The sequence below is a fragment of the Balaenoptera physalus genome (genome assembly GCF_965194825.1).
Source record: "Balaenoptera physalus genome assembly, chromosome: 5".
NCBI lineage: Eukaryota > Metazoa > Chordata > Mammalia > Artiodactyla > Balaenopteridae > Balaenoptera > Balaenoptera physalus.
This window is the reverse complement of record NC_138884.1, coordinates 131,092,938-131,106,572: the sequence shown is the minus strand read 5'-3', so window position 1 is coordinate 131,106,572 and position 13,635 is coordinate 131,092,938. Positions and strand designations below refer to the sequence as shown.

Genomic DNA, 13,635 nt, shown 5'->3' with positions numbered 1-13,635 from the left:
TCCTATGACCATTTTCTTAATTGTCATGGGTTTATTTTTGTAGGTCCTTTTCTTCTCTTGTGTTTCCCACTTAGAGAAGTTCTTTTAGCATTTGTTGTAGAGCTGGTTTGGTGGTGCTGAATTCTCTTAGCTTTTGCTTGTCTGTAAAGCTTTTGATTTCTCCATCGAACCTGAATGAGATCCTTGCTGGGTAGAGTAATCTTGGTTGTAGGTTCTTCCCTTTCATCACTTTAAATATATCTTGCCACTCTGTTCTGGCCTGTAGAGCTTCTGCTGAGATATCAGCTGTTAACCTTATGGGAATTCCCTTGTATGTTATTTGTCATTTTTTCCTTGTTGCTTTCAATAATTTTTCTTTTTCTTTAGTTTTTGCCAATTTGATTACTGTGTGTCTCAACGTATTTCTCCTTGGGTTTATCCTGCCTGGGACTCTCTGTGCTTCCTGGACTTGGGTGGCTATTTCCTTTCCCATGTTAGGGAAGTTTTCGACTATAATCTCTTCAAATATTTTCTCGGGTCCTTTCTCTCTCTCTTCTCCTTCTGGGACCCCTATAATGTGGATGTTGTTACGTTTAATGTTGTCCCAGAGGTCTCTTAGGCTGTCTTCATTTCTTTTCATTCTTTTTTCTTTATTCTGTTCTGCAGCAGTGAATTCCACCATTCTGTCTTCCAGGTCACTTATCCGTTCTTCTGCCTCAGTTATTCTTCTGTTGATTCCTTCTAGTGTAGTTTTCATTTCAGTTATTGTATTGTTCATCTCTGTTTGTTTGTTCTTTAATCCTTCTAGGTCTTTGTTAAACATTTCTTTCATCTTCTCGATCTTTGCCTCCATTCTTTTTCCGAGGTCCTGGATCATCTTCACTATCATTATTCTGAATTCTTTTTCTGGAAGGTTGCCTATCTCCACTCCATTTAGTTGTTTTTCTGGGGTTTTTCTTGTTCCTTCATCTGGTACATAGGTCTCTGCCTTTTCATCTTGTTTATCTTTCTATGAATGAGGTTTTCCTTCCACAGGCTGCGGAATTGTAGTTCTTCTTGCTTTTGCTGTCTGCCCTCTATTAAGAGAACTTCTGAAATCGTATGCAGAGCCACAAAGTGAATCCATTTGAAGAATAATTGAAGAAGAGAAAATCAATGAAGATCATTATAGGATATGGAATAATTTTAGTATCAAAAAATTTTTTAAATAGACCTTAGAGGAGATGTGGAAAAATAGGTGAAACCGTCAAATAAATACCCTCTTTATGATCACGTGGTGATAGCTATCTAGAAGTGAAGATAATATACTAGTATATAGTTTTTGTCGAAAATGTTAGCACCCCAGTGAAAACTTGATTCATTCTAAGAATTATAACATAGTTGTGATTCTTTATCTAAATTTTGTTAAGTATAATTTGAAATGAGCTTATTATTTCTTTTCTCAAGTTAAAATTCTAATGAAGTCATTTTTTCCACTGTTTGTTATTTAGTTTCAAGTAGATTCAGTTCAAATAGCCTTATTCTATTCAGTGTGGTAGTAAGAAAGCTCACTGTAGAGTTAAAAACTGAGTTGCAGTCCAATCTACTGTCTACTAGTTCTGTGCCTTTATGCAAGTTACTTAACATTTTATTACTCTCCTTAAGGGATGATAATGGTCCCTAGTTTATAGAGTTATGAGGATTGAACTAATACATGTAAGTCACTTAGGACAGTGCTTGGCACATAGTACACATTCAAAAAAGTTACTTTTTAATTTATTAATTGTCTTCAGATATAGACAATTAATATTACCATTATCTTGTCTTTGTTTTCAGTTTTTCTGAGCTCAATTTTTGAGAAGCCTGAGGCCTGTAGAACCTCATTTTCAGCTTTCAAAATCATTGCTTTACCAAAAGGCTAGAAATTAAGTGGGAGAAATGAAAACAAAAAGTGTCCTCTGAGTCTGTGATAAAATCATAGTAAACTGTATATAATAAACTTTTATTTTCATCTCTGAAAATAATTCAGGAGCTTCCTATGCTAATTTTTTTAAATGTTGATATCTTAAATTACTTTTTATATTCTCAGGCACATATCTGGCTCAGACCTTTTTCTCAGTGCAAGTTACATCTATAACCATTATTGTGACTGCAAAGACCAACATTATTACCTTTCTGGAGACAAAATCAATGACGTCATCTGCCTTCCAGTGGAAAGAGTACTTCGTGATATACCAGTGTTGGCCTGCCAGGACAGAGTACTCAGAGTTTTACAGGTTGCTGTTATTTGCATTTTTATAGTTTTTCATACTTTAGGTAAAAAATTATTGCTGAACAGTGTATACTTGAGATAAATTACTTTAGTGACTACTACCACTTTAAGTATCTTAAAATTATATCATGAAGAATTTTTTTAATATTTTAATTGACAGACTAATTTTTATTTTTTTTACTTGAGGCAAATGTGTAGAAATCTTTGACAAGTTTTTAGAGAGGCATATATGGAAGAAAGGACACTTTTCTCCCCACACATAATATCTGAGTTAGTACAGTAAGAATCTAATGCCTTTGCTACAGGGAACCCTTCCTAGCTTTTCCTTTTTTTTTTTTTTTTTATTTCCTCCATCACCCTCCCCTCTCCCAAAAAATCAAATTAAAGGAGGAAATTGTGTTGGGGAGAGGGTGTTAGGCTTTAACAGGAGAGAGTTGAGATCAGGGTTGTATCATTTGAATTTACCCAGCATTTATGACAGTATGTTAAACAGAATAAGCACTCAGTAAATGTTTGAAAAAGCATCTACTGTCTTTATATTTCTATTAAAAACCATGATTGGCTAAAACAACTACTTAAGGCCATTGTTATTAGTAGTACTAATTACAACTGTCTTTTTGAAAGTGACTTTTTTTTTTGGCCGCGCCACACGGCTTGCGGGATCTTAGTTCCCAGACCAGGGATTGAACCCAGACCCTTGGCAGTGAAAGCGCTGAGTCCTAACCACTGGACCAGCAGGGAATTCCAAAAGTGACTTTCAATAAAAAAGACGTACCCTCTCTCTCTTTCTCTCTCTCCGTCTCTGTCTCTGTCTCTCTGTCTCTGTCTCTCTGTCTCTCTCTCTGTCTCTCTCTGTCTCTGTCTCTCTCTCTCTCACACATACACACACACACACCCCAGGACCCATAAAACAAAGTTTAGATGTAAATAACATATAACAAGTGGATTAATTGGATCAAAATTTAGGATGATAGTGCAATTGAACAAAAAGTCTAGCTGTTTATTCTGTGCCACCAAAGGCTATCTCACTCTTTGGAATTTCATAGTTAGATGGCCTGTCTTGGCACCAGCCCTTTTATAGAAGATGAAATCCAGTGGTTCTATGAAGTTCTTTTTTTTTTTTTCTCTATGGGGAATTAAAGTAATGTTCAAGGTTCACTCTAGGGGCATGAATGATTAATTTCTCCCCCAGCCTATGCTCCCAAATATGAGTTGTTTGAATAAGGCTTTTAACAAGTTGGCTCACACCCGTTTAGAAATTGATCTGGCTGAATTCTAGGATTCTGCTTTGTTTAACAAGAGATCCATATGCTAATTGTAAAAAAAAAAAATCACTAAGGTTTTGTGGAAAGTAAAAAGTTGAAGTCTTTTCTCTGCCCTGCACACTTTTCCCCTACTCCCCCTCTGCCTTTGTAGGCAATCCGTTACCCCAAAGGTAGCCTTTTTAGAGTTTTGTGTGTATTCTTTTGTGTTTATATAGTTACATATAGATATCTGTGAATTTTTAATGTTTTTTTAAATAAAATATAAAGCATATGGCTCTTATATATTCTATATATATTTAAAATTTTTAAACAATAATGGTATACCAGATTTACTGTAATTTTGCCAATGTTTTTTCATTGAGTGATTTATCATATTTTTTCTATGTGAATTTAATACTTCTACCTCATTCTTTAACAGCTTCACAAATACTATTCACAAATACTATGCATTATAAGTGACAAAATTGAAAAAAAGACAAATAAAAGGATTTAGCTGTTTTCTTATCTAAATAGCAGGTCATTCTGCCTCTTACTCGAGTGGGTTTTGGAAATATCCAAAGACAAGGCCAGAATTTTCCTTAGGAAGTAACTTTGAGTCTGTTTGAATGTGCTCTAAGTTAAAGCCCTTGAGTTAGACAGGACAGAAGAAACAACTTGTTCCTGGAAAGTTTTGACAGGGAAATTTACCAGTGTCAAGTTTTCAGGCAAACAAAGTACCTAAAGTGAAAAGTATTCAAAGTGGAGAATATTTGAAATATTTATTTCCTCACTCTTTATATTTTATATGTGTATATTTTTATTATAAAATGAGTCGACATGTGCAGAATTGCTAACAAATAGAAGTTAATATTCACAATCTAGTATTTTTCAGTAGTTTTATTCCAGGGTTCTTTATATGAATATTGATATTATCTATGAATACCTCTATTACTTTAAATTTGTCTTTTGTTTTAGTTTTAAAATACTTGTTCTCCTTCAGGGATCTGATGTGATGTATGAAATTGAAGTTCCTGGCCCACCTACTGTTTTAGCCCTACATAATGGAAATGGCGGTAATCAGAGCTTTATTTTTGACAATCAAATAAGGGAGTGAGTTACGTTAAGTTTAGATATTTCAGGTTTTTTAATCATTTAACTATATATTAAGTGAAAATGGGAAATTGTAGGAAGAACATGAACTGGAATAGAGACAGTTGTCTTCTAACTTGCCAGTAGCTAACAGTAATGTGTTATTGAACTTTAATTTTTTAGTTTCCTCATCTTAAAATTAGTTGACGAGGAAAGATCTTATCTCTTACGGTTATAAATTCTGTGAATGTATAACCATCCTTCTAAATTAAGTAAATTAATTAAAATCTGTCTTTTTTATAATATTTTATATGAGATTTTTACATGAAAGACAATGCATATGAAAATATTTCAATTTTAAAGAAATAGTGTGAGTTGTGGGGTAAATATAATATGTTGACTTTAAATATAACTAGGTGACTCTGGAGAAGACCTTTTGTATGGAACGTCAGATGGAAAACTTGGGCTTATTCAGATCACTACATCCAAACCAATACACAAGTGGGAAATTCGAAATGAGAAGAAGAGGGGAGGTATTTTTTTTTAATTAATTAATTAATTTATTTATTTATGGCTGCATTGGGTCTTCATTGCTGCACGTGGGCTTTCTCTAGTTGCGGCGAGCAGGGGCTATTCTTTGTTGCGGTGCGCGGGCTTCTCATTGTGGTGCCTTCTCTTGTTGCGGAGCGCGGTCTCTAGGTGCGCGGGCTTCAGTAGTTGTGGCACGTGGGCTCAGTAATAGTGGCTCATGGGCTCTAGAGTGCAGGCTCAGTAGTTGTGGCACACGGGCTTAGTTGCTCCGTGGCATGTGGCATCTTCCCGGACCAGGGCTCAAACCCGTATCCCCTGCATTGGCAGGCGGATTCTTAACCACTGCACCACCAGGGAAGTCGGGGGGTATGTTTTTGATATAATTCAGATTCTGAATTTCAGTGATTATTAAATAAAATATACTGGGAATTCCCTGGTGATTCAGTGGTTAGGACTCTGCTTTCACTTCCAAGGGCGTGGGTTCAATAGATAGATAAATAGGTCAACCTACATTATATAGTTCATTCTGTTTTATTTATTCATAATGTATAGCAGACTTAGCAATTTACAGAGCTGCCTCAGGTTTATTTGCTGTTTGTTTATTTAGCAGGTCTATCATACTTTTGCCATAATTTTTAAAGTAAGATATGCTAATAGTAAATTGGGATGGATAGGCTTTTATGGACTAATGTCTATCTATGACATTAATCTATGCTCAAATCCATTTTTCGTTTTTTTTTTTAAAGGATGAAAGGTATTTATTTATTTATTTATTTATGGCTGTGTTGGGTCTTCATTTCTGTGGGAGGGCTTTCTCTAGTTGTGGCAAGCGGGGGCCACTCTTCATCGTGGTGCACGGGCCCCTCACCATCGCGGCCTCTCTCGTTGCGAAGCACAGGCTCCAGATGCGCAGGCTCAGTAATTGTGGCTCACGGGCCCAGCCGCTCCGCGGCATGTAGGATCTTCCCAGACCAGGGCTTGAACCCGTGACCCCTGCATTGGCAGGCAGATCCCCAGCCACTGCGCCACCAGGGAAGCCCCATTTTTCATTTTTTGCTGTAGGGAATTAATTGGAATCTGGGAGTACTTGGTGTGAGGCAAAGAAGTGCAGTCGGGTCAGGGAATATTCCTTTTTTCTAAGGAATTTATACCTTTCTAAGGGGAATTTATATCTGACTTGGTAGGTTTGGATGGCTATTTATAAGTACAGCATGAGATCTGATTGACAAGAAAATGTGTTAACAATGTAAAAGATTTAAGGGAAAAGAATGTCCAGGAAGAGGAAAAAATAAAGGCAGAGGACTTGAGGCAGAGGTAAACTCGATTCATTTGAGGAGAAGAAGGAAGACCAATGTGGCTAAATATATTCATATGGCATGAGATGAAGTCACGGAGGTAGGGTAAGGCCAAATCACGTAAGTCCTCATGAGCCTTGGTAAAGGGGTTTGAATTTTAATCTAACTGTAGTGGGAAGTCATTGGAAAATTGTAAGTGGGGGTATGATGTGGTCTAATTTACCAAACTAAAACAAAAACACTCCGTGTAGAGTGGGTTTGCAGGGAAGCAGGTCAAAATTAGAGGCATGGAGTTCAATTGGGAAGTTATTGTTATAGTTCTGTTTTGTTTTGTTTTTTTAATTTTTATTTATTTATTTATTTATTTTTTTATATTTGCCTGTGTTGGGTCTTTGTTGCTGCACGCAGGCTTTCTCTAGTTGTGGCGAGCGGAGGCTACTCTTTGTTGCGGTGCGTGGGCTTCTCATTGTTGTGGCTTCTCTTGTGGCGCACGGGCTCTAGGCGCACAGGCTTCAGTAGTTGTAGCATGTGGGCTCTGTAGTTGTGGCACACGGGCTCTAGAGCACAGGCTCAGTAGTCGTGGCGCCTGGGCTTAGTTGCTTTGCAGCACGTGGGATCTTCCTGGCCCAGGACTCAAACCCATGTCCCCTGCATCAGCAGGTGGATTCTTAACCACTGCGCCACCAGGGAAGCCCTATAGTTGTTTTAATTTACCCTGGTTTTTTTTTTCATACTCTGATTTGATATATATATTTTTTCATTCATACTTGGTATATTTTTTACTATAATATCAATTTTATTGATAACTTATCACTTACCTTTTTAAAGGTATTTTGTGTATTGACAGCTTTGACATTGTGGGTGATGGGGTTAAAGATTTACTTGTTGGAAGAGATGATGGAATGGTGGAAGTGTATAGTTTTGATAATGCAAATGAGCCTGTTCTACGATTTGATCAGGTAAGTTCACTTTTATAAAGACTATATATGCTTATTATTCATCAAACAATTATAGAGATGACTGACAGTTTGTGTTTTATTAAAGGAAATATATTAAAATCTTGTTTTTGGCTTAAAATATCTCTGCTTTGATATTATCAAAATCTTCTCTAGACTACTCTTATGTTTGAATAAATGACTATTGCCCTCAAGCTGAACAATAAATTACTTTTTTACTTGATTTCTAAATACTGTATATCCAAATTATTAAATGTATTACCTTAGTTTCTATAATGCATAATAGATTACAGGAGTAACATTTATATGTTTAGGTAGCATAAATGAGATTGTGTTGTTTTAAAGTAATAAGGTTTTAGGAATAAACTTCGTATTGTTAAGACAATATCAAAAATATCCTTAAGCAGAGAGGGAAAAGTAGCAATTTCACTTTTCACCACCCAAGATCCACAGTATGAGAAGAAATACTAGATAAGAGTAATTTTTAGTTCACAAATTTTAAGTGTAATTAAGCTTGTTTATCCCAAGGTGCAGAGTCACATGGAGAAGCATTCTGGCATAAACTGAATCTTGCATTTTCATAAAGTGGTGTTCTCCTGTCCAGGGTTTCCCCATCCTGCCTCATGCATGATGTATTGAGGCTGTTTAACAACAGCAGCAAAAATCCACAATTCAGTATGAACTTTTCTTTCTTTGTCTAATTTCTCTAATAGTGGTAAAAGTTCTCCCAGTACCTACTTCAATTGCATATCAGTAAATAACAGATATTTTGATACATAGATAAAGTATATTATTATATAGATAATATGGGGATAAAAACATTATACAACTTATTTTCTGGATTTATTTTGTACTTGTTCATCTTTCTTTGGTGCAAAAAGTTACCTTGCTAATGATGCAAATAATAGTTTAGGCTTAAAAGTACATAATAATCCTGTGTTGGTGATCTCCCATTTTTTTCTCATCAACCCCTGAGAAACTTTCCCATTTAGACCCCAAGTTTCCTCTTTGACTTCTATTCCGAACCCCAGTAATGACATAGCATGTCTCCCCTCTGCCACGTGTGGCACTAAGAATTCCTGTCTTCCCAATCTTTCTTCTGTTTGTCTGATGATAGAGGTACTGCTTCCATGTTGTGTTAAGGCTGCGAATATGCTGCCTCATCTTGATTCATGACGTCACTCTCTTTATTGTTTTCCTAATCAGGAGAAGTCCTCTTATCTGACATAGTCTGGACTGATGGTTGGTTAATCAAAAAAGTTAAGGAGCAGATCATAAAAAGACAATATGTACATACCTTAAACATCACATTTTAATTTAAACTTATAAATATATATTTATTCACCAATATTTTGATCAGTGACCAAGGTCTATTCTTGTGAGTTCCCCTAATTGGCATTCCATGTTGTTACTTACATAAAACATGTCTATACTATGTTGTCTAGGATCTCCTGTGTTATGGTTCTATGACTGTTTTTTTTAAGGTGTAAGTTGAATTAACTAAATCTACAACTCCAAGACTTTTATAAAAAGGTACTTGAAGTACATAAGATAAATGAATTTCATTAAAATGTTGTATTGGCAAAAAACATGTAGAAATTAACAGTTTTTTAATTTTTGTAACTTTTTCTGAGTACATTAGGTTAAATAAGGTACTTCTAAGTGAGTGAAAGAGTAAGTTATAATTAATAGTCACTCAATAAACCACTCAGAAAGTGAGAATGTGTGTGACTCTATTGACTCGGTAAAACATTCTTCTGTAGTCAGCTGGTTTCCAGTGTTTTGCTTTCAATAAATAGAAGGAGGACCTAATCAAGGTGTCAGATGATACATCATTAAACATTTTTAGTGGTAGATCAGATGATTTTAGGTATGTGACTTGGAAGATATTTAAACAATAGAGTGAACTTTTTTTTTTTTTAAATTCTGTTTCTACCCCATGAGTCCTCCTCCCATTTCTTCTTTATTTTTTTTAAACAGATTATTTTTTAAATTTATTTATTTATTTATTTATGGCTGTGTTGGGTCTTCGTTTCTGTGCGAGGGCTTTCTCTAGTTGTGGCAAGCGGGGGCCACTCTTCATCGCGGTGCGCGGGCCTCTCACTATCGCGGCCTCTCGTTGCGGAGCACAGGCTCCAGACGCGCAGGCTCAGTAATCGTGGCTCACGAGCCCAGTTGCTCCGTGGCATGTGGGATCTTCCCAGACCAGGGCTCGAACCCGTGTCCCCTGCATTGGCAGGCAGACTCTCAAACACTGCACCACCAGGGAAGCCCCTAGAGTGAACTTTCTACAACAAAATTTCTTTTAGTCTCATCAGTATCTGTATGGGACTAAGCTCGATTAGTGCTTCTATCTATGAAAATGAAAAAAAGGAATAGGACTGATGTTGAACTCAGTCTCATTCTATCAATATATAAGTAATACTCATTTGTGATACATGAATAATTTAGAAGGAAAAAATGTCCCATTCGTCTCATGAGATACATTTCCTATAGAATTTTGTTTTAGTGGTTAGTTATTATTTAAAAATATAAAACATATATTTGTTGATCAATTGTGAAATACTAATAATTAGGACAATAGAAATTTCTAATGCTTAGAGCTTTTTAATCACAGAAGATAAAAAAATTCTGTTTCTTTTTTCTTGGTTGCAGAGAAGTATAAAAGAATTTCAAGCATATGAGTACATTACATTAAGATAAATATATGTGGGGGAAGTGGAGTGAAAATAGAAGTTCAGGGAACAATGTAAAATTTCCAGCTGTGAAAGAAGGATTTGTTTTTTCACTTTTAAGTCAATTGTGTATATAAATTTGTCTTGATATTTAGGTTCATTGGGTATGATTGGGATGTGATTATGTGACAGTTTTATTTTAAAATTAAAATCTCTAAAACTTCCAGACATTACATTCTTTGTAACTATTTAAAGTGGTGATGAAAATCTGAAAGTCAGTTTAAAAATGTACACAGGGATGGATGCAGTTTTGTTTGTTTGTTTTTTCAGAATTAACTTTAGCGAGAACATGAACAAAAAAGTTTGAAGAATTCTAGTGTATATGAAATCCACTGGGACACTTGTTAAAAATGCACCTATTGGGGAATTCCCTGGTGGTCCAGTGGTTAGGACTCTGCACTTCCCTTGCAGGGGGCACGGGTTCCCTCCCTAGTCAGGGAGCTAAGATTCCTGCAAGATGTGCAGTGCGGCCAAAAAAAAAAAATGCACCTATGAACTTAACTTCATGCAAATGTATAATCAAACCTTTGTTACTTGAATCTCTCAGGTAATTAGCTCAGGAACAGCTAAGATAGCCTGATTTGCAGAATAGCTCAGAGGTTTGCCTCCTACAGGGAGGATGAAGAGAACTATCATTTTTAATGCTGGTGTCCATTCCCTCTACCTTCTCCTTTAGGACAATGGTTCTGGGCCTTGCCTGGTAATAATTACCTGGCAGAGCTACTGGTCAAACCCATTGATGGGTTGCCAACACATTTTTTTTTAAATGAAAGATAATAGATTAGAATATATCAGAATATAACAAAAACCTTTTAAGTTATATCTGTTGTTGTATATGTTCATGTGTGAATTATACCAGCTTGCAATATGAAACTTATTGCTTGCTTTTCAAATAGCCTGAAAGCCACTGAACTAGAGTGCTTGTTAAAAATACAGATTCCTAGTTGACTCACCCAAGTGATTATTGTCAGACAAGTTTGGGAAGTATTGCTTAAAAGAGATATAAACCCTGAACCATGTGAAAAACTTGGTTTCTCTCCATAGTAGCAAATTGTCTAAAGGTTCCATGTAAGCTACCATCTTCTTTATTCTTCTAAAAAACTATTTGGAGAAAACACGTGAGAGGTGGTCTGTGGAATTCAGATAATAAACTAAATGTATTGAGAGTTTTGCTTGTGTAATTTTTTTTTTTTTTTGGCCACGTGGCTTGTGGGATCCTAGTTTCCCAACAAGGATTGGAACCCGGGCCCCCTGCAGTGGAAGCATGGAGTCCTAACCACTGGACTTCCAGGGAATTCCCACTTACGTCATTTTTTTAAAAAAACTTATTTCTTTATATAAATAAATGATTTTGCTCATTAGATGACTACTGTAGCTGAGTGGTACACACAAATATATGAATCATTTTCAATCTTCTTTCCCCAAATTAAAAAGCACTGGAATTTTCAGCCATTTGTGCAGGATTTTCACCTTTCCAATCTCAGTGTCTACACATAATAAGTATTCAATAAATATATGTTGAATGTTGGGAGACAAGAAAATAAGTTTTGTGGCTTATTATTTCACATATCTGTGAAATTTTATTGATGACGTGCTTGATCTTAAATTTATTTTAGACATTGTCTGAGAGTGTCACATCTATCCAGGGTGGTTGTGTAGGGAAAGATGGCTACGATGAAATCGTGGTATCCACATATTCAGGTAAGGTAAATGGTAATAGCTAGTTGAAGAAAGAATCAATAATAAAAAATATAAACTTAATAAATTGCTTTTGATGATTACTTTTTAAAATGTTTATTAGTAAGTCACTCTTACAGCATTAAAATCTTTAATGGTTAAAAAATAAGGAAGGAGTAGGTGTATTGATTTATAAAACAGTTAATATTTGAATAATACTTTTTAAAAGTGCTTAGTATATCTCTAGCATCTTTGAAAATTAAATGCTATCCTTTGGTTTAAAAAGAATTATTTACTGAAATTTAGTTTGTTTTGTTACTGTGTACATTTCTTATAAAACTTGCTTTTGAGTAGGTCATTTTTGTATTCTCACAATAGTTATATGAGAGTTTAACTTCCCATGAAAATAATTTTTGAAAGACAACTTTTATTCATCAGCCAGTTTTTGCATTTACTAGAATGTGTTGACTTATTCCATACTTGAAAACTAAAACTTTAAATTAAGAAGTGAAAGATTTCCTTAATCGTAGTATTACAATATTTCAGGCAAAACAAAAATGGTATCCAAAGTAATTTCTTTATGGTTTGAATATCTTCTAGCTTGATTTCTTTTGCGTTTTGTTTTGTCTTGTTTTTTGAAAAGAAATAAGTCCAAGACTAAGTGAGGTTGATGTTGGTGGACACAGGGGCATGTATCTTGGGTTTCTTTTAACACTAGCAGCACTTACTGGTGCACGATTGTAATTCATCTCTGCAGGCTGGGTTACAGGTCTGACAACAGAGCCTATTCATAAGGAAAGTGGACCAGGAGAAGAACTAAAAATTAATCAGGAGATGCAGAATAAAATTTCTTCTTTACGGTAATTTTGGATTTTTGTTTGCTTCTTTTTTTTTATTTCATAAAGTGTGTGATTGTTGTTTTTTTCTTATTTATAAATGCAGTATATTTTATTGGAAGGAATTATACATTTAATTAGTTTATCACGTTTTTTAATGAAAGTTTATCAGTTTGAGAAAATTAGCAGTAAGTGCTGATTAATATTTTGGAGTTAGAAATACACTTTTTATATGTTTTATTCTATGTTGATTTTTTTCTTAGATCAAGAATTGTATTTTTTCATTCATTTATTATAAACAGTTACAGTGGTTTTTTTGTTTGTCTGTTTTCATAGACATTAGAAAGAAACTAACACAGATGGCTCTATTCTTCATTAATTCTAATGTTTACTGCTCTTGTGGACCCTTCTGAGTCTGTAACTTTGGCTTATAAGTTTTCTTACTGGAAATGAGTAATGTTGACTCTCTTAGACACAGGGATTGCTTTCATGGCCTGTTCAGTTTGACAAGTCCTGTGAAAATGGCCTCAAGGAAAATTGCTGCATACAATGAAGAAGTGGGAGTCGCTGAAACTTGTAATGACTAGTCCCCTTACCCTAGCCCTTCAGCCCTCAGCCCTCAGGAGTGAGGGCTGATCCTTTTTTGGTGGTAGTTGATGGCTACAGAAGTTTTTGAGGCAACAAAATGCCACAAGTACTAGTTCCCTAAAGCCACACCACCAGTTCACCACAAACCAGTTCACCAAAGTCACCAAGAGAGAAAGCTCTAATGTTCATGCAGCAAGGACACCAAGGAGAGTTAATGAACTACTATCTCATGTCCTCAGTACAATACCTCATATTTATAACCAAGTCAACCCCCTCCTGATTCCACTGCAGTGTATGTTCACGAGAAGCTTATGTCTATTTTGTTCATTCAGCACCCGGATCATAAGTACATAGAGTCACTCAGTAAATATTTCTTGGGCGAATGAATCTTTTCCTTTGTTTAGTGCACAGATCCCTTCCAAGCGCCTTCCCAGACTTTTCCCCCTAAATTGGG

The 13,635-nt window shown here is 35.4% G+C and overlaps 1 protein-coding gene across 2 annotated transcripts in view; it reads left to right on the top strand.

Moving 5' to 3' along the window:
* The window catches only part of BBS7 (Bardet-Biedl syndrome 7), a 44,008-nt gene that overhangs the window by 11,930 nt on the left and 18,443 nt on the right, over nucleotides 1-13,635 (top strand). For both annotated transcript variants that reach the window (XM_082462827.1, XM_082462826.1), the window contains exons 5-10: nucleotides 2,048-2,234; nucleotides 4,475-4,547; nucleotides 4,980-5,096; nucleotides 7,218-7,348; nucleotides 11,697-11,781; nucleotides 12,515-12,617. In XM_082462827.1, the coding sequence (XP_082318953.1) occupies nucleotides 2,048-2,234; nucleotides 4,475-4,547; nucleotides 4,980-5,096; nucleotides 7,218-7,348; nucleotides 11,697-11,781; nucleotides 12,515-12,617 (696 nt within the window). The remainder of the gene's footprint in view (nucleotides 1-2,047; nucleotides 2,235-4,474; nucleotides 4,548-4,979; nucleotides 5,097-7,217; nucleotides 7,349-11,696; nucleotides 11,782-12,514; nucleotides 12,618-13,635) is intronic.